This window comes from Marmota marmota, unplaced genomic scaffold (assembly GCF_001458135.2).
Source record: "Marmota marmota marmota unplaced genomic scaffold, marMar, whole genome shotgun sequence".
Classification (NCBI taxonomy): domain Eukaryota; kingdom Metazoa; phylum Chordata; class Mammalia; order Rodentia; family Sciuridae; genus Marmota; species Marmota marmota.
The window spans coordinates 698,112-719,243 of NW_025999899.1; the positions used below are offsets into that span (position 1 = coordinate 698,112).

Genomic DNA, 21,132 nt, shown 5'->3' on the forward strand with positions numbered 1-21,132 from the left:
CTATTAAACATATGATCCTGGAAGGGGATAATCCAGTTTCTGTGAGATGATTGCTCCTGCTTAGGGAGCTGTTCCTGGAAGGTGTAGGATTAAGACTGGAGACTTCTAGATGCCACTCCAGGGATCTGAAACAAGATACTGCAAATCTCTGCAAATCTGACCTCAGTCTTGGAGGGGGACAAGACAAGTTAGGTAAATTTTGGGCTAATAAGCCTTTTATTACTAATATTTAGATGAACACTCCTAAAATGATTAATATGCTTTTATGCAGAGCTGAGCAGGACACACATTTAATTTAATAAAGAAGATAGATACCAAATGAAGCCAGAGATGTGAAGCTTTACCCTGCTGTCAGTTATCCATAGAGTATCTGCAAGCCTAGGTCAAGAGCCATGGCTTTAGCAAAAGCAGTCTTTTTAAGTCCTATTATATCACATCTCTTCTATGACATAACATCCTGCTGAAACATCTTTGCTCTGTGGTAGGGATACACTGCTGCAGCTGTTAAGAGAATATATCATTATGAAGAGGGAGAGAACATAAATCATGCAAGTAATAAGTTAAAGGCCCTGGGAATTTGCCATTTTGATGGCTCCCCAACAATTTTACCCCTTGTGTTATTTAGAGGTGGAGAGTTATGGTGAGGGCATCCTGCTTAATAATAGACCTGGTTTCTGAGGTCCAGGGACTGAGTGAATGAGTGAAAGGATGGAGAAAGGCACATATCAAGCTATGGGTTAAGGTGAGAAAGTGGGGAAAAGCACGTGCCATGCTTTTAATAGCTAAAAAGCTATAAATTAAAGTCCCTCAAGTGCATTTTCCCCTTTCTGCCCCTGACTGGCTCATTTGGAGGAAGAAATCTAAGCAAAATGTTGAAGGTGTGGCTTGGCTTCTCTTACTGCTTGTAGTAAAATGTGAAAAGAGAGAGATGAATTAAAATTAGGATTTATTATCAGAAGGGAACCAGAAGTTTAAAGATTTGGAACTGGGTGTAGTAGCACATGCCTATAATCCCCAGTGACTTCAGAGGTGGAGGCAGGGGGACTGGAAGTTCAATTAGTGAGATCCTGTCTCAAAAAAAAAAAAAAAAAAAAAAAAGCTGTGGACATAGCAGCTCAGGAGTAAAATGCCCCGAAGTTCAATCCCTGTACTGCAAAATAAATTTTAAAATTGGAAAATTCTCAGCCTGACTGTATTATAAAGAATAAAAATACGTGTTCAAGAGAATGGCCAAGTGAACGTTTGATAAGGAGATTAATAGGGACAAATGGAACTCATCAAGAGGAGGGAAGAATAACCCTGAAGGCATTTTGGAGATCTTTGGGGTTCCCCTGCCCTTCACAGGCCAGAGTGCCAGAATGGTTTCAAGGCACTACCTCCTACAGCCTCCTGGGCCACCCCAGCTGTGGTTCCAGTGGGCCCAGGAGTAACTTAGGTCACCCCTCTGGAAGGTATAGATGGTACAGTGTGGTGACATCTGCACAGTGCTATCTCCACAGGTGCAGAAAGTGAGCAAGCTTTTAGGGTGTGGCTACTTCCATTTCAGTTTTAAGGAATAGCCTTAAGATCCAGGCAGAGAATGCCCCAGGCTGAGACACTACAGGAGCCCTTAGTATAGCAGTGCTCAGCAGCGACAGGGCCACCCCCAAGGTCCCAGAATGATAGAGCCACCAAAGAGCAATTCCAGCCTGAGAGAACTGCAGGCCCGACTTCAACCTATGAAAACTGCGGAGGGAAATGCACCCAACACAGCCAGAGAGGCCAGGCTTCTGAGAGCCGTGGGGGCCCAATCCTTACTCAGTCATGTCTGGAAGGTGTGACATAGTCAAAGGTTATTCTTGAGCCTTAAGATTTCAAGTTTTTGTCCTGTTGAATTTTTGATTATGTGGGATCTATTATCCTTCCTTCCTTCCTTCTTTCCTATTTCTCCATTTTGGAATGAAAATATCTATTGTACACCTGTCTTGCTGTTGTATTTTAGAAGCATATAACTTAATTGATTTCATAGGCTCATAGTTGGAAAGCAGTAGGCTCAGGATGAATCTGTACCTTTAATTTTACCCATATCTAGAATGAGTAGAAATTAAGTTTGACCAGCAGTCAAACCAGAGAATCTGTCTGTATCTCAGCTGGCTGGATTCAGTTGTCCACCCTCATAAGAAATAAGTGAGTGATATAAAAAGGAAAAATGAATGTTTAATAGAGTTTGGACAAAACTGGAGAGAAGCAGCTAATTTGTCTCTGCTGGTCCTATAAAAGCAGTTACAATATATTTAAAGTAAAAACCAAGGAATATACATATGTAGATTTAGGTAGGCTGTGCTAGCCAGAGAATATATCACAATTCCTGTTTAGGCCATGTGGTAGCTTCTCGGTTTCCATTCTCAGCATAAGGAAGTTCAGAGAGAAAAATAACTTGCCAGGAATCTGGGGACAAAAACTAACTCGGGGCTTTTATTTTTAAAGGAGTTCTGTCACATGTTGATACATAGAAGATACTTAGACTAAGAATTTAAAGTTGAAGTTGGAATGAGTTAAGACTTCGGGGCTAGATTAGGTAGAGGGGAATGAAGGGTGAAGAGGGAAGGGGACGGGGTATGGGAGTAGGAAGGATAGTAGAATGAATCAGACATCATTACCTTGTGCACATATAGAACTCTACAACCAGTGGGATTTAACATCATGTGTAGCCACAAGAATGAGATTTGGAGCTGAGGAGGTTATAGGAGGCAGCACCTTGAAATCATTCATCAAGGCCCTGGCACCCTAGCCCGTGAAGGGCAGAAGAACCTCAAAGATTTCCAAAATGCCTTCAGGGTTACTCTTCCATCCTCTTGATGAGTTCCATCTGTCCCTATTAATTTCCTTATCAAATGTTCACTTGGGGGCTGGGGATGTGGCTCAAGCGGTAGCGCGCTCGCCTGGCATGTGTGCGGCTTGGGTTCGATCCTCAGCACCACATACAAAGATGTTGTGTCCACCGAAAACTAAAAAAATAAATAAATAAATATTAAAATTCTCTCTCTCTCTCTCTCTCTCTCTCTCTCTCTCCCCCCTCCCTCCCTCTCTCTTTAAAAAAAAAAATGTTCACTTGGCCATTCTCTTGAACATGTATTTTTATTCTTTATAATGCAGTCAGGAAATTATACTACATTATATATGATGTATCAAAGTGCCTTTTACTGTCATGTATAGCTAATTAAAACAAATTTAAAAAATTAAAAAAGAAAGAAAGAAAAAATCAAATGAGTATATTTTGTATGTGAGAAGGACATGAATGGGGGGGCAGAGGCAAAAAAAATATGCTTATGTTGAATTTACCCAAAATTCACATAATTGAAATCTGATCCCCAAGGTATTGGTATTAATTAAGAGGTAGGGTCTTTAGAAGGTGATTAGATGGTGAAGGCAGAGTCCTTGTGAATGGGATTAATGCCCCTATAAAAGAGAACCCAGAAAGCGATCTGTCTCTTCTACAATGTGGGATACAGCGAGATGGCACCATCTTTGAAGATGAGAACCAGTCCTAACTAGACACCAAATCTATTGGTGCCTGATCTTGGACTCTCCGGCCTCCAGAACTATGGACAATAAGTTTCTGTTGCCCAGTCTAAGGTATTTTGTTAAAGCAGATAAAATGGACAAAGACACAGTCATGTGACCAATCTAAGCCCATGAGACATTAGGGAACATTGCTGGGTGCTTCTGGGAAAGGGTTGTTTGTTGTTTTTTTTTAAATTTTTTAAATTGTCAATGGACCTTTATTTTATTTATATGAGGTGCTGAGAATTGAACACAGTGCCTTACACAAGCTGGACAAATGCTCTACCATAACCCCAGCCCTGGGAAAAGTTTTTGTTCTAAATAAAAAGATGTACATGGGAGGAAATACATCTTTCTTTCCTAATTTTGGATGTTAGCATGTAAGAATGACATGCTCAGAGCAATGGTAGCTATTTTGCCACATGAATTGGGGAGGGGGGTGAAAGACAGAAAAATATGCTTATGTTTCTTCCCCCAAAATTCACATAATTGAAATCTGGATAAAGTTAAAGGAGAAAGCTACGAGAGTCAAAGTCAGCCCATATGCTTAAGTCATGGTACCGCTGAATTCTGGAGTGCTCTTCTCTAGACTTCTTGTTTGTAAGAATTTATTTTTAGTTGGATAGTTTCTTGTGGCCTCAAGCATCATAACCCATACATAGGATTTATAAAATTTGTTACTGGTAATACCAATGCATTTCCTGAAAACAGGTTTTTGTTTTTTTTTTTTTGGTTTGTTTGTTTCTTAGAGATAGACTGCAATTATTATAAAGAAAACTGGGGCTGCTGTTGTGGCTTAGTCGTAGAAGGCTTGCCTAGGCATATATGAGGCACTGGTTTCTATCCTCAGCATGATGCTGACCCATGATTTTTCTTGCTAGGACCTACTTTTCCTGTAGTACCCTCAGCACACCTGTTGCAAAATGACACCTCTAGGTGTAAATGAGAAGATAGCTTCTGTCTTTGGTTGATTGTTCTAAGGCTACCTGTGAGCACAGGAGAAAACCTAGGTAAGAACTTGATTCTCTATGGTCAGTGCCCTAAATCATATAAAGACATGGGGGCTTGGGGTGCGGTGTGTATAGATGGTGAGGTTGCTCAAGAATACAGTGCACTTTCTGCACTGTAAAATTTGTAAAGTGTGAAGCGGTGACTTCTGAACAAGGGTGCTTGGCTGTAACAACCACCCACAGCTTCTCAGTGCAGGGTGGGTGGGGCGGAAGGAATACCTGCATGCTTTGCGAGGGCCTACCTGGGGATTGGAGCCTGGGAAACTCTGTACATCAAATACCAAGACATAAAATCACTGAGAACTGCATAAATCAAGAGAACAAAAGGAGAATGTTGAGAAATGAGACATTCGTCAGAGGTGTGAGCTTGGAGCCCAGTGGTGTACCCCATGAATACTTCCCCGACAGAAGCACAAAGGCTGACCTCTCTTGATTCTCAGGACCAAGCATCGTGTCTTTCCTCTGGCTACTATATCCAATCTCTGAGGCAGCTTCATCTAAGGTTCAGGAAGTGCTTTTCTTACAGAGCTTCATTAAATAACAACTGGCTTTCAGGACCCAGGGACCTATTCAAGTTCAACCATTCTTGATCATTTTAAAATAATCTGTGTGAACCCTCTTCCTCTTGTCAAAAAGAAGACATGGTTGTTTTAAAATGATGGCTTTCCGTATTTGCAGGTATTTCAACATCATCATAGTCATCTTCAGGCTCAATGTAGCCCAGGCTGGAAACAAGCTTCTTGTTTCTAACTTTATTCACCGATGAATACATAGGTGGTGACTGAGCTGGGATTTCCTGTAGGGCTAAAATACACAAAAAAGTCGTTACATGCAAAGCTATTGTGTATTGATGTATTTTTATTTAAGTGGCTCAGCATGGTTTCTATGGGTTTTGGTGATCTCACTTCCTGGTGGACCAGATTCCCCCATTTGTCAGAGGAAACTCAGATGTGACACAGGTCTCAGGATCACCCATGTGAGTGAATGACAAATATTGATCAGACATCCTGACTCTCACGTCTCTGACTAAGTCTGCACTGTTTGTGCACCGTGAGGCAAATGCTTAGGAAAGCAGAGCGGAGCTGACAGCCAGTTGAATCCACTGTGTCTACAGATTCTCATTCTCACTAGGAAGTGAAACAAACCATTATTTCCTTGATGGTGCTTCCCTTCCAGTGACTTACACTGTTTCCTAGGACTATCTGAATTGCTCATGTACAAACTTCTCTGCTAAGGAGGAAGAAAACAGTGGTGTTTTCAAAAGCTGGAATTAGTGTAGAATGGCTCCATAGCAACATTAAGAGGTGGTGAAGCTTTTAAGTAATGGGACCTAGGGAGAGATTGTTATTGGTCCCTTCTCTGGCTTCCTGCTTCCCCATGTGATCTCTTACTGTCACACGCCCTCCCACCATGATGCCATCTGCCAAGATGTGATATATAGCTAGGAACACCTTCCCCAGAGTTGGTGCCATGCTGTTTAGATTTTCAGCCTCCCAAACTGTGAGCTAAATAAACTTTTTTGTTTTGGGGGTAAGTTACCCCTTGCCTCGGGTATTTTGTAGGAGTAGTGAAAAATGGACTAATATAACAATGAAACAACTCAGCTCTACCTGTGATGCGGATAGGAATTGCCTCTATGGCAATCTCGTCTTTTCCTATTTCATTTCTTGTAGAACTCAGCAGTTAGAGATCTGAGTTCATGTTCAGATGCTAGTACTTATCTAGCTTTGTGACCACAGGTAAGTCACCTAAGTTCCCCATGCCTCAGTGTTCTCATCTGTCAAAGGGAAATGACAGATAGAGTTGTTATAAGGATTAAATGAGGTCATGGCTAGAAGTGGGGCTGCCACACAAAGCATGCTCAATAAATATTAGCTAATATTATTATTTGTCCATTCAGTTAAAACATTTTTTATTAAGTATCTCTTAAGCTCAGGACACTATTCCAGGTGGTGTATGAACAGTGGTAAACAAGACAAGAAAGGCTCCTATTTTCCTCAAGTTTATATTCTGGTGGGGGAAATAGATAATAAACTAACGATAACTCAAGACGATTTTGGATAACTGCTATAAGTTTCATAAAGGAAAAGTGGCAGAAGTACTTTGATAGGGTTGTCAGGTGACACCAGAAAAACCAGGAAAAGCCAGTTATGCAAAGAGCTGAAGGAGAACATTCCAGTCAGGGGACAAGGTGCGTTTATCTGATGGGAATAGTTGACAGCTGCTGGGCACAGTGGCACATTCCTGTAGTTCCAGCAACTCTGGAGGCTGGGAGGATCACAAGTTTGAGGTCAGCCTCAGCCACTTAGTAAAGCCTTAAGCAACTTAGTGAGAACTTGTCTCAAAACAAAAAATAAAAAAGACTAGGGATGTAATTCAGTGGTAAAGTGCCCCTGGGTTCAGTCTTCAATACCAAAAAAATAAAAACAATAAAAAAGAATAGTGATAATCTAAGTTCCTTTTTACTCATGTTCTAAGCTGGGATTTGAACATGAATTTATACATTCACATTAGAGTATCAGGAACATTGGTATTTATTCTGGCCCCGCCACTCTCTGCCCACACACACCTTTTTTGGCTAGGGATTGAGCTACATTCCCAGTCCTTTTTATTTTTTGAGACAGGGTCTCATTAAATTGTCCAGATTGGCCTCAAATTTGCCATTCTCTTGCCTCAGACTCTTGAGCTGCTGGGATTATAGGCATGTGCCACTAAATCTGGCATTTCTGACCTTGTTGAAACTTGTTTGTCATTTTTAAACAGGACGCTTCATCTGCCAGTCCTATTGTATGGACTACGTATTTGTGTTCCTCCAGAATTCATATGCTGAAGCCCTAACCCCACAGTGTGGCTCTATTTGGTCATAAGATATAAATCCAAAAGCATTTATATCTTTATAAGAAGACACACCAAAGAGCTGGCTCTCTTGCTTTCTTCCCCAGTTCAAATACCCTGAGGAAAGCCCATGTGAGAATATAGTAAGAAAGCAGCAGTCTGCAAACAGAGAAGAAATCCTTATCAGGAACCAATTCAGCCAGCACCCTGTTCTCAGACTTCCAGCATCCAGAACTGTGGGCAAATAATTTTTCTCTTGTTTAAGCCACTTAGCCTATGGTATTTTTGTTATGGCAGTTTGACATGATCAAGTCATCTAGATAAATTTTCTATCCTACCTTGAATGAAACTGTTACCAGCAAAATGTACTTACAAGAATCTCCTAGAAAATGCAAATCTCTGGGTGGCAGAGGGGGTAACTGATCTGGTGATTGGTTAATAACATTCCTGGAAAGAGAGAAAGAGGAATCAGTACTTGGTTTGGATCATGCCTATGTATTTATAAGAAAGCATCAAGGAAAATGAATGGGTTGAACATTCAAATCTTAATCCCTACAAATTGGAAGCATTTTCTTTCCTTTCGAGGTCCTACATCCTATTTGCAACTACCACCGTAAAGAAACCATTTCCTCTGGCCCAGTGAATGGCTGAAATTGAGGGCAGAGAGTTAAAGCTTTATAACTTAGTGTGTAAAGTGCAATCTCCTGTGTTCACCTGAACTGAATTAGGAGAGGGTGGTATGCATCGGGTGTATTTTTATTTGCAAAACATATGTTCTCTTGAAGCTGAATGTACACACAACCCAAGACAGCAATTCTACCACCAAGTCTATAGCTTACCAAAATGTTTGCATATGTTCACCAAAAGACCTGTACTAAAATGTTCATGGCAGCGCTATTCATAACAGCCCTACTGAATGTCCCTCAGAGGCCCATGCATTAAAGTCTTTGTCCCCAGCTTGGTGCCATTGGGAGATAGTAGAAATGTTCTGGTCTCTTCCTCTTTCTTCCCTCCCTCCCTTCCCGCAATTCTCTTTCTTTCTTTCTTTTACCTGGCTATGAGGCAAGTGGTTTTGCTCTACCGTGTACTCTCCATTTTGGCCCCAATGCTTTTGTGGTGGCCCAAAAGCATTGGGGCCAAACAGTCATGGATTAGGACCTTCAAAACTGTGAACCAAAATAAACCTTTTCTCTTTATAAGATGATTGTCTCAAGTATTTGTTCTAGTAATGGAAAACTGATCAACATAAGGCCCAAACTGGATATGACCTATATTAACCTGGGTTCTCTAGAGAAAGAGACATATCAAATTAACCATCACACTACCCAAATGTCCCTCAGCAATAGAATGGATAAGTCAATCATGGTCTACTCCCACAATGGAATACTCTATTCCAGGTAGTAGGTACCTTTGGGTTTTCATGGCAGAGGGTGGTATAAGGCAAGTATCTGAGGTGCTGGTAATATTTTAGCTTGAACTGGGTGCTGATTACCTGGGTCTGCTCAGTTTGGGGAAATTCACTGAGTTGTGTACTTACTCTATGCATCTTTCTGTATTCATGTTATACTTTGGTAAGAAGTCTTAACTGCAGTACCAGTTTTATTCTTAATAAAAAGTGATATTTTGGTCATCTAGCTACCTTGTCTTACTTCTCAAGGGGATCAGAATGGGTTGGGTAGGGGTTTTATGTGCCGTGCACCCTGAGCACCAACCAAAGCCTTTTAGAAGAGCATAGATTTTGTTTTAAATAGTGCATATAAGGCAAAGAAAGAGCTCTTCTTGACTGGCTTCTGGGAGATCACAGCTTCCAGCTCTTGGAATGTCCTGACAGATAGTTTATGCTCATGACATGATACATGGTGAATGTTTTTGTTTGCCTGGGACCCTGGACCATGCTGTGTCAATTTGACTCCTGGAGGCTCTGGAGATTGAGTTGCTAACTAGGTCAGTCATGTGGGCAATCTATGCCTACTTAACTAGTCCCCAGTGAACCCTGAACAGCAAGGCTCAGGAGAGTGTCTCTGTTTGGAGATACTTCAAATGTGTCATTGCATATCATTGCTGGGAGAATTAAGGGGATCCTTAAGACCACTGGGGGAGGACAACTGGAGGTTTGTATGTAGTAGATGCCACTCCATGTGTCTTTTTTCTTTGCTGTATACTTTTGCTGGATTAAACTGTAATGTTGAGTGTCATCACTTCTGGATCCCAGGAGTCCTTCTAGTGAATTATCAAGCCTAAGGGTGGCCTTGGGGGCCACTTACACAGATACCACTCATAGATCCCCAAACACATCACATACAACAAAAGTAAAACAAAGAAGCATCTAAAGAAGAGATGTAGAGCAGGTGGTAGGCCTAGAGCACACAGCCCAACGTGCAACATCTGTCAAAATAGACTCAAGAAGGGAAGCCTTGGAGAACAGGGTGCCAGATAGTGCCTTTTCCTTAAAGTGGGAGCATTGGCACACAACAATGTTTTGCTAACTCCACAGGAAAAGTGGATGTCTCAGTCATACCAGAACAGTGGTGGAGGGGAAAGGTTAGAAGTGAACAGGTGATTCTCAAAATTAAGAAGCAGGATTCCCGCCCCCCCCCACACACACTTACTCATACATCTTCTCTTCTTCATCTCCATGGATTTGTTTCATGGACTTGGAAATTTTCCATTTCTTGCCTAAGGTGGGGGAAAACCAAAATGATTTGGGATGAATTCGCTAAAGTTGTGATTCTAGAGTTTAGAAGTCCTCAGAGACCAAGTGGGTCCAGAACATTTGGAAGAAGAACTGTCAAGAGGGAATACAAATAGACTTAGGAATACAAAGGTACTAGGTGATAGAGCTAGAATTTGTTTATTTGACATGGGGTGATGATATATTGCCTAGGCTGTCCTTGAATTTCTGATCCTCTTGCCTCAGCCTCCCAAGCAGCTGGGATCACAGGCATGCACCACTGAACCCAGCTTGATAGAGCTGCAATTTGACCCCAGGCCATCTGACCACAGAGGCGGGAGCTAACCCAGTGAGGACAACAACCACATAGGCTGTGTTTCTTCATTGCCTGGTATTATGCCTGATACTTGGTTGGCACTCAGAAATGCAGGTCATATGAGCAACCAAAAGTAGTTGGGAAGAGATGAGAAAATGAATGGGAAAACTGGTTTGTAAATTGTGAAGTGTTAGACATATTAATTATAACTTACTTGTTAGTATAAGTAGTTTAAGATAAAAGAGAATAGGTAAGTTTTTTTAAAATCTATTTTTTAGTTGTAGATGGACACAATACCTTTATTTTGTTTATTTATTTATTTTATACAGTGCTTAGGATTGAATCCAGTGCCTCACATGTGTGAGGCAAGCACTGTACTGCTGAACCACAACCCCAGCCCAATAGGAAAGTTTTGTTTAGGGTCATACTTTGGTCCATAACTGAAAATGAAACGTTTTAAGAAGGTAAATGGATAGAGGATTACAGGGGCCCAGAATGTACTTTTTTTTTTTCCAGTAATGAGGATCAAATCCAGGGCCTTACACATGCTAGGCAAATGCTCTACCTCTAAGCTATATCCCTATCCCAGGAGACAATTTTTGTATTAAAAAATTAATTATGTTAAGAGGTAGAGGAGAAAGAGCATTGAACTATAAGCCCAGCACATCTGAGTTCTAGTCCCAACTCTGCCACCAATTCCTATGGCACCTCTATTAAGGCTCTGTCTCCCTCTGAAATTTAATCTTCTTATTTCTAAAAAGAGATTGAGAAGAATAACAAAAAAATTTCACTTCTTATATAATCTCGACTTTTCAGCACTGGGTTGAACCAGAATTTGAGGTTGTGTCTAGATGCCCAGGAGGGTAGTGTCCTGTTTACTGAGGGATGTCTACCCAGGGTGCCCCAGGGGAAGGTGGCTGTACCTCTCAGTATGTTTACCATCCTCTATATACTACTGGTTTAGGTCATTTTTTTAAAGGGATAAACTCTCAAGAAAACACACCATACTTTGGAGAAGAAAGGCAAAGTTGAAAACTTAATTGTAGATAATCTAAAGTTAGTGTTAATCTTTAAGCAGTCGTGTGTGTGTGTGTGTGTGTGTGTGTGTGTGTGTGGTTGTCCAAATCCTTTGGTCAAGGAGGAGATAATACCAAATACCAGAAAGTTCAAGAGTATGGTCTTGTAGAAGGCAATCAGGGTTGCCAAACATGTTGGTCATGGGTCAAGTTTGTATTTCATTCCCAAACATAGTTTTTGATATTTTGTATATGTGTATTTTCTTTTAAGCTCCAGACACAAGATGCTGTAATCAATAGTCACACTTCAAAGACAAAGCTTTTGAGCATATTGTGCCTTGAAACAAATTCTGCTTCCATCCAAACCCTCCGGGCTGGAAGGGTCCCTGGAGATTAGTTAACCTCCCCCTTTCACTATGCATATGGGGAAATTGAGGCCTTGGGAACATAAGTTAGTGGCAGGAGTAGGACTCAAACCCAGAAAGCATGACCCTTAATTTAAAATTCAGCCCATAAGGCCCAGGACTCATCTTCCTGCCCGAAAGGAGCTCTAATGTCCTGACATCCATCCACCTGCCCAGATGAGATGACTGTTACCTTGTCTGAGCTGGCGCCGACAGATAAAGTATAGGACGAGGCCTAGGACCAAGGAGACGACAATGATGGCCACAGCCAAGATGATCCAGAAATAGTTGATCCACAAAGACATTGCAGTGGAATCCTAAGAAGAATGCAGATAGAGAATAACACATGAATGAAAGGCATCCTGGAGTGGTGGTGGGGGCTGTTGTCTTCCGTGCTGTGTAGAGAGGCAGGCATTTGCTTAGGAATAAAATAGCCAGTGGTTCACAGTCAAACCCTACAGATCAGCAAGTAGGCAAGTCATTTAACCTTCTGTGAGCCTCAGTGTCTCCGTCTGTAATATGGAAACTCACTCATGCATATTCAAACGGTGCCATTTCAGATGTATGGTTTTGAGAATATTAATTATGTGAAAAGGCATCTAGGCAGGGATAGAGAAACAGACACCACCTACTACTTTACAGGGCTTTGTGAGGATTATAGACAAGATATGAATCTGCTAGGTACTCTAGAAACAGTAGACATCATCAATTTTGTTTCTTATATTGCAGATATAAGAAAATGCAGCAGAAGGGGAAAAGTGCCATTTAAAGAAATTATTGACTATAGTTCTTTTTTGTATCATAAAGATAAGATATAATTCATAACAGGGGAAAAAGAATTCTGAGGCTTTTTATTTTTTTTTGAGGTGTGGATTAGAAAAAAATACCTTGATGGATGCTATAGTTTGAATACGTGTTTTCCCCACCAAAACTCATATTGCAGCTTGGTGCCTAAAGTGACAAGTGTGTTGAGAGATGATGGGACTTTCAAAAGGCATTTGGGTCATAAGGAATCCACCCTCATGAAGGGATTAATGCCATCTCATGTGAGTGAGCTCTTTTGATTGCAAAACTAGGTTACAGCAAGACTTGCTTCTCTTCTGTATGTGCCTAATTCCCTTTCTGCCTTGAGTTAAATCTCCACAAGGCCCTCACCAGATGCAGCCATCTGACCTTGGATTTCTCAGCCTCCAGATCACTGAGCCAAAATAAACCTCTTTTCTTTAGAACTTACCAGTCTTAGGTGTTCTCTTACAGCAACAGAATGAGTCTCTTTGAGTGAGGCATGGTTAGGAGGGCAAAGCTGAAGATGTAGAACAAGCTTGAGTTAGCATAAGAAAAGTAACAAGAATTTGGGGTCTGAAGGTAGCAGACTAGAGAGGAGGAGAGACTTGGAACAGGTTAGCAGCAGAAGGAGAGGCCAAAGTCAGAGCTTAATTAGAAAGTCCCCATAGCAGAAAATAACCAGTGCATTTATGAGTATTTACATGTAATATTCAACTGTAAACGTCTGTCTGTGTTACACTGTGTTGTAATATTCTGTTATCAGCACACCTTTAATAAAATTGTAGAATGTACAAAAGCTTGTATGAGCAGAACCTGTGGGGGCAGGTCAGGAATGACATTTAGGCAGCGGTTTTCCAAGCGGGGGTGGGGGTGGGGGTGGGGGTGGCGGGGCGGGACATACCCGCAAGAAGAGAGAATTACAGCTTCCTGCTTCAAGTGACAATGGGGAGCAGGCTGCAGGATGAACTATTTGGAATAGTCCCCAGGAATTCAAGGAATTCTTAGGGGAGAGAGAGTGTTCCCTTCATCCATGGAGTGAACACTTCGCCAGTTCATTTGGGTATCAGAGTAAAAGTGATCCTCCAGGGATCCTAAAAGATATACTCTCATCCTGGTTACACAAGAACTTCCTGGGTCTCCATTTAGCCAACGGATATTCGTACAGTGCCATTTCAGCTGCATGGTTTTGAGTAATATTAATTATGTGAAAAGGCATCTAGGTAGGTGATAGAGAAACAGGGCAGTATCAGGCTGCTGTAAAGCCATTATTACTACTAAGTAAGACCTAATCTGGATGAAAATTTAATAATATGTTTGTATTAACAGCATAGTGTCTTTATTGGTTAAACTGATGTATCATAACTCGGATTTTCAGTTTCAAATTTAATTTCTTTATTCCAAGTTTTGACTTGGACAAGTACAATGTTCTTTGGCTACTGATACACTTAACATGTGGTAAAATACAGTAACTTATAACTAGTGTTTTTCTATATACATCACTCTGCAGTTTACTTTTTTACTCTATGTGACTTTTGTGATTTATCCATATTGGTAGATGTACTGTGGATTTCTTCTTTTTTTTCTTCAACTTTTGCATTGAACTTTTATTGTTTGACATAGTTTTTGGTATTTTAAAGTACACTATAATTTTAAAAAGACAATCGTCTATATATACTTAAACATTTTAAGAGAAATATTGATATATAAGACCAAACAGATCACATTTTGCTTCCCCCATGCCAGAAATTTGTATACCTTACATTTTAAATTCTGGAATGTACAACAGGTTAAAATAATGGAAAATTACACTTAAATAATGGGAAATTACTCTTGAAATAAAGATGCATTTTTCTAGGTGTGATTTATTGCAACTTTAGGTAAAGGCCAAATGCTATTTGAAAGAATTCCCTTCATGAAGGGGTTTCTCTTTTTAAAATTTGTTCTTTTTTAGTTATACATGACAGTCGAATGTATTTTGACATCTCATACATACATGGAGTATAACTTCCCATTCTTGTGGTTGTACATGATGTGGAGTTACACTAGTCATGTATTCATATATGAACACAGGAAAGTTATGTTCAATTCTACTGTCTTTCCCATTCACATTCCCCCTCTTTTTCCTTCAGTCCCCTTTGTCTACTGGGGATTTATTTTTAAGTGTCAGCTACTTAGGAAAACTCCACCCCTCAGTATGTACGCAGAAGAGGTTTTTTTTTTTTTTTTTTTTGTCACAGTTCATTTATTTCAGGGTGTCCAAAAGAGAGCAGTAGAGAAAGAAGAATCAAGGGGAAAAGAAAAGCAAATGGGGACTGGGAATGGCTTGCAGTAAGGGGCTGTGAAATTTATTTTCACTGGACTTAAGAAAAAGCCATCTGGGGCTGGAGATGTGGCTCAATCGGTAGCGCGCTCGCCTGGCATGCGTGCGGCCCAGGTTCGATCCTCAGCACCACATACAAAGATGTTGTGTCCACCAAGAACTAAAAAATAAATAAATATTAAAAAAAAAAAAAAAAGAAAAAGCCATCTAGGGGCTGGGGATGTGTCTCAAGCAGTAGTGTGCTCGCCTGGCATGCATGCGGCCCGGGTTCGATCCTCAGCACCACATACAAACAAAGATGTTGTGTCTGCTGAAAACTAAAAAATAAATAAAAAATTTAAAAAAAGATTACAGATCAGGGCTGAGAATATAGCTTAGTCAGTAGAGTGCTTATAAAAAAAAGAAAGAGCCATCTAACCAGCCAGTCAAAACAACTCTGTTAAGTCATAGATAAGTGACGATTTATCTATCTTAAACTCACTGTGATTTAGTAGATACTGTAACAGTCAAAAGGAAGTGTAGGGGGGGACAGGAAGATGAAAGGAAAGAAGATCTGAGTAGAACTGTATAAAAAGAGGTTGGGACAAGAATATCAAGAAGTCACAGTCAGAAGTGAGAGAGACACGACGGAGATTGTCCTGCTGGCTTTTCAGAAGTAAATACCATGACTATTGCCTGGGTTATGATCCATGTGGCAATAACTTGAGGGACAGCTTGTAGGAGCTGAAAGCTGTCTTCTGAAAGCCAGAAAAGAGAATTCAGTTTTTGAATTCTGCTAACAATTAGTGAGCCTGTAAGAGGACCTTGGACCTAAAGCTAGATCATAACCTTGACACAGAAACTACCATAATAAACTTGCATTTTTTTAAAATGCTGAAAAAAAAGGGGGCCATATATCAGAAAGCAGCCTCTTTGCTTAACAAGTGTAAATAGAAATGTCACCTTTACCCTTGGGTAAAGATATAGATAAATAGATAGGTAGATAGAGATAGGCAGCAGAGTAGACAGAAGTTGCTAATCGGCTGACTTTGAGATGGGGAAATACATTGGATGCACTCAATGTAACCATGAATCTGTGGCTTCTCTTCATTTTGTCAGTTTTTTTTTCCTTCTTATTCAGATGTTTGTCTCCCTGTTCTTCATCTATCTTTCCTCTCATATTTTCTTCTTCTTCTTCTTCTTCTTCTTTTTTTTTTTTCTTTTTGTTTTACTCTGGAAGAATTTCTCCACAAAGCAACACAAACCTGATCTTTAGAACTACAGAAATTGATACCAGGACTTGAGGGTTAAAAGTCATTGTGTCAGAGGACGGGGTGGAAGGAAAGGTAGGAAAATGAGGGCCACAGCTCTTCACTGTAAACCCTCTGTGTTACTTGATTTTTAAACTATTTGCATTCACTTTAATAAAACTGACCATGTAGTGTATTCAGTTTTTGTGAAAAGCCATTGTTCAAGTTTCAAGGTCAAAGAAATTTCATTCTCATCTGGTTCCTGGGAAAGAAATAAGAAGTAGAATGATGTTATTGAAAGTGAAACAGTGGGTCACTTTAGAACTTCTCAGAGGGATAAGTATTTTTATTTCTGATTTCTTGTTGTTGTTTTTTTTTACTAATAAAACTGATTTGATTTGCCATCAGATATTTTGAGCATGTTTAGTGCAGACTGAGCAGTCTGCCAAGTACAGTTCCACCTCTCACCTCATTTCATTCTCAACCACTACCCTGTTCCCCAGATGGGGAGCTAAGAACAGAGGGAAGTGAACTGCCCAAGTGACCCAGGAAGGCCAAAATGTTTTCTGTCCATGTCATGGGACGTTCCTCTGTTGATATTGATAATGATATCCTGAAATCATCAAGGAAAGGCCAAAAAGGGTTCCAGACATCTTGCTGTAGAAGGGGCATCACTGTGGCAGTGTCATGGTGGTGTGAGGGACCACAGAAGATCCTCCTAAGTGAATGGCCAGAGCCCACAATGAAAAATAAAAGTCTCAAGTTCCCCACTTTCTAAGACCAGAGAAATAGCATTGCAAGTCACCCTTCCCCATAGACCAATAGGAGGTATTTTTTCAATAGAACTGAGGAGAAGCTGTCTTTTGAAAGAGCACAGTTGTGAAAGAGGCCTAAGAGAATCACATCCCACTCCCACTTGGATATTCCCTAGATCGGTCAGCCTAGTTTAATGGTGAAGGTGCTTTCAGACAGGGTAGAGGAGCTCCAGGGAGAGATGGTGAGAGAATACAGGGAATAGGCAATGGGCAGTGTCTACATGATCAAGTTCAGGCCTGAAGTTGGGACCACAGAGGGGTAGATAAGATTGTGGGGTGCAGGACAACTGAGAGCTACTGAAGCATGGGGCAGAGAAATGCTTGCATGAGAGGATGCTGAGAATCAGCCCAAGAGCTACAGCTCTTGGGGGACCACAAAAGACTCTCAAGGCCAGGGGTTGAGGCCCTTATTACTGGGCTAGCTAGAAGTCCTAATGCCACCACCACAAACTTCATCAGTAGTTATGGCCCACTGATGGGATATTTCCCATGGACAATTGCTTGTCCTCTCTTTCTCCCTCAATCCAATGCTGGGAGGTAAGTTTAGGGAAGGGGGTGTTAAGGGAACTGAGAATTCTCTACCCTGTCAATACTCCTCTCACCAGGACGAAGGATGAGCTCTGAGTCTAATATAAGGTTTCAAAATGAGTATAGCTAAATTTTAAAAAGCTAAAATGAGTCTGCTTAATAATCAAAAGTAACTAAAATAGTTTTTCTTTTTTTTTCTTTCTGTTCTTTTTTTTTTTTTTTGGTACTGGGAATTGAACCCAGGGGTCCTTAATCACAGAGCCACATCCCCAGCACTTTTATTTTTTAATTTTGAGACAGGGTCTCACTAAGTTGCTGAGGGTCTCACCAAGTTGCTGAGGCTAGCCTCGAACTTGAGATCCTCCTGCCTCAGCCTTATAAGTTGCTGGGATTACAGGTGTATACCATCACGTCTGGCTTAAAAGTTTTGAAATTGAACTGAAATGTTTTTATGGGGAGGCCATGCCCCATGGTGATAAGCAGGAGCCCAGGCAGCAACAGTTGTCAGAATAAAGCTGTGTTCATTTCCTAGGACTGCTCTATCAAATTACTGGTGCAAAACAACACAAATTTATTATTCATTCCTGGTGTGGTGGTGCATGCCTGTTATCCACCTACTCAGGGGGCTGAGGCAGGAGGATCACTTAAGTGCAGAGAGAGATATAGGACCAGCCTGGGCAACATAGACAGGCCCTGCCTCTAAAAAAAAAAAAATGATCTTAACCATTCTGGAGGTTAGAAGTCCACATAAGACTCACTTATAGGGCTAAAATTAAAGTTGAAAGGACTATGTCCCTTCTGGAGAATCTATGGCTTTAGAAGCCACTCACTTTCCTTGACTCATGGTCTTCTCCCATATCTTCAGAGCCAACAGGGTCCCCATCTCTCTGATCATTCTTCCAAAGGCACATCTTCTTCTATTCTCCCATGTAAAAAGGCTCTTGTGGTTATTTTGGGTGCACCCAGTCTATTTCCCCATCTCAAAGTCAGCTATTAGCAACCTAATTCTGTCTTCTACCTTAATTCTCCTTTAACATGAAATCTGACACTGTCATAAGTTCCAGGGATTAGAATGTGGAAATACTGAGGGAGGAAGAGGTCCAGACACAAATGCTTCATGCTCATACCTCAATGGGATGACACTCTTCAGTTAAAGTAATTCCATGAGTTTATACATTTAAAAAGGTTTTTTTCTCCTTTCTTTTTTGCCATCTGAGTGATGTCTCAGGAAAATAAGGGGGGAAGAAAAGTAATGATGATCTGCCGTCTTTGACCAGAAGCTCAGCTCGTGGTGAATTGCTGGCCCAGTCAGGAAGCAGCAGAGTCCTGCCACAAGGTGGACATAGGGGCAAGGCTGTCACTTGAGAGGGAAAAAAAATTTTTTTTAAAAGAGGCTCAGAAGATAGGAGGGTTTTCAAGGCAGGACTCTGGTTTAAAGATAAAACAGGGCCCTGGGAACCAAAGAATATGCGACCAAGATCTAGTCTAGGCTGACAGTGGAATCTAATAGGAGAGCAGACCTGGTCCCACCCCTCATCCATAGATCAGTGCTAGTCTCAGGGAATGGGGAGGGCTTGAGTGTGGAAGTGCAGGTGTAGGGGTCCCAGCTGCTGACCTGGAAGGACAGGGTCTGACCTCGTTTCCTGTAGACTTTGAAACAGTTGGTGGACTAAGAATTTAAGGTCTACCAGAAGTCCTCATCCCTGAATATTGGAGGGCCTTAAAAATTGCTGATGTCCACAACTTGAGACAGTGGTACATGCCTATAATCACAACAACTCAGAAGAATCAAGTTCAATACCAGCCTCAGCAACCTAGTGAGTCCCTAAGCAACTTAGCAAGACCCTGTCTCAAAATAAAAAATTAAAAGGGCTGAGGATGGAGCTCAGTGGCCAAACACCCCTGGGTTCTGTCCATAGTACCACCCCCCAAAAATGCCTATATACAAAACACCATAGATTCTGATGAAATTGAGCTGGAGTAGGTCCTGCCTATAGGAATTTGGTTGTTTTTATAAAGTTCTCCAGATGATTCTAATATGAGGCCAAGGTTGAGAACTTCTGATATACATGTTATTGCTTAAAACTTTATTGTAAGGTCCCAAGGAAGGGGTTATTACTACAGTCCGAGGCATGTGGTAGAAGGAGGATTAGTTCCATGACTCTCCTTGGATACCAAAATCTGTTTAAGCTCAAGTCCTTTATATAAAATGATATAGTATTTGCACATAACCTATGTATATCCACCCATATATGGTACTTCAAATCACCTCTTGATTTCTTATATTACCCAGTACAGTGAATATGCTACATCAATGGCTGTTGCACTGTATTGTTTAGGGAATAATGACAAGGAAAAAAGTCTGTGTGTGTTCAGTTCAGATACAACTTTTTTTTTCCTGGTATGAGGATTGAACCCAGGGGTGCTCTATCACTAAGATATACCCCCGATCCTTTTTATTATTTATTTATCTACGTGCCAGGGACTGAATCCAGGGTGCTTAACCTCTGAGCAACATCCCCAACCCCCTTTTTAAAAAAATATTTTATTTAGAGATAGGGTCTCACTGAGTTGCTTAGGGCCTCACTAAGTTGCTGAGGCTGGTCTCAAACTTGCAATCCTTCTGCCTTAGCCTTAAGGATACCTGTTATTATAGGCATGTGCCACCACTCCTGGCAGGCAGGCAGGCAGGCAGGCAGACAGACACAATATTTTTTTAAAATATATTTTCAATCTTCTGTTGGTTGAATCTGTGAGTATGGAACCCATCAACATGGAGTACTAGCTGTACTTCCATTTTACAAATGAAGAAATAGAACTCAGAGAGGTTAAGAGATTTGCTAAGGTTTACACAGTCTAATTGACTTCCTGACATTCCATTTCAGTCTGGTCTGACACCAAATTTGTACTTTGCCACCCTGACATGAAGGTGATAAATTCTTTCTTTTCATAATAGAACTGAAAGCAGAACCATGGTTCAAGAATTTCCAATATTGGCAAGATTTCGTTTAGTCTTTAGCTGTGACTTCTTTCCCCCAACCCCTTGCGGTACTGGGGATGGAACTCAGGGCTTCATGCATGTTAGGCAAGCATACTACCACTAAGCTATATCCCCAGTCCTAGCTGAGACTTCTTGTTGCACATTATGAGAAACTCAGTATGAAAATGCACTTTGGAAATATAACACTCATATGCCGACTTATCATAAGTTCTAACTACTCCACATGCCCTGGCGGCTTGTACGGGGAACTTCTGAAGCTTGGAGGTAAGTGAAATTGCTTGCCCCTGAGGAAGAGCGAAAGAATGGGTGACCAATTCAAAAAACAATGTGTTATTGTTTTGATTTATCTTGTTTTTGTTTCAAGCTGCCTATCCCTAGAAATTTCTCAGGCAAACTGGAAAAAATGGTTGACTAAAGGTTTGAAGTTTGTCGGCCCTGAGGAAGAGAAAATTGATACAACGATTTTTTATTCCGTTTTTGTTTCATTCAGTTTCGGTTTTGTTTTGTGTTATCTTATTGGGTTGCGTTATCTTTATAGTAGATTAGAAATTAGTAAAAAACAAACCGAAAAGATGTTAAGTAAATTGTTAGAGGTTCAGACCATGGAGAAAGACATTTTAGATCAAGCAAAAGAGAAGGTCTCTCGAGCTAGTCAGAC

The 21,132-nt window shown here is 40.8% G+C and overlaps 1 protein-coding gene and 1 long non-coding RNA gene across 3 annotated transcripts in view; one reads left to right on the forward strand and one right to left on the reverse strand.

The window, feature by feature from the left end:
• The window catches only part of LOC125615139, a 77,645-nt gene that overhangs the window by 28,576 nt on the left and 27,937 nt on the right, over positions 1-21,132 (forward strand). The gene's annotated exons all lie outside the window — the stretch shown is intronic.
• LOC107159419 (SLP adaptor and CSK interacting membrane protein) overlaps positions 3,108-21,132 on the reverse strand; it is a 28,819-nt gene continuing 10,794 nt past the window's right edge. For both annotated transcript variants that reach the window (XM_015506012.2, XM_048798369.1), the window contains 4 exons: positions 11,989-12,112; positions 9,998-10,064; positions 7,762-7,835; positions 3,108-5,357 (listed from right to left, as the gene is read on the reverse strand). In XM_015506012.2, the coding sequence (XP_015361498.1) occupies positions 5,182-5,357; positions 7,762-7,835; positions 9,998-10,064; positions 11,989-12,100 (429 nt within the window). In that variant the 5' untranslated portion in view covers positions 12,101-12,112 and the 3' untranslated portion in view covers positions 3,108-5,181. The remainder of the gene's footprint in view (positions 5,358-7,761; positions 7,836-9,997; positions 10,065-11,988; positions 12,113-21,132) is intronic.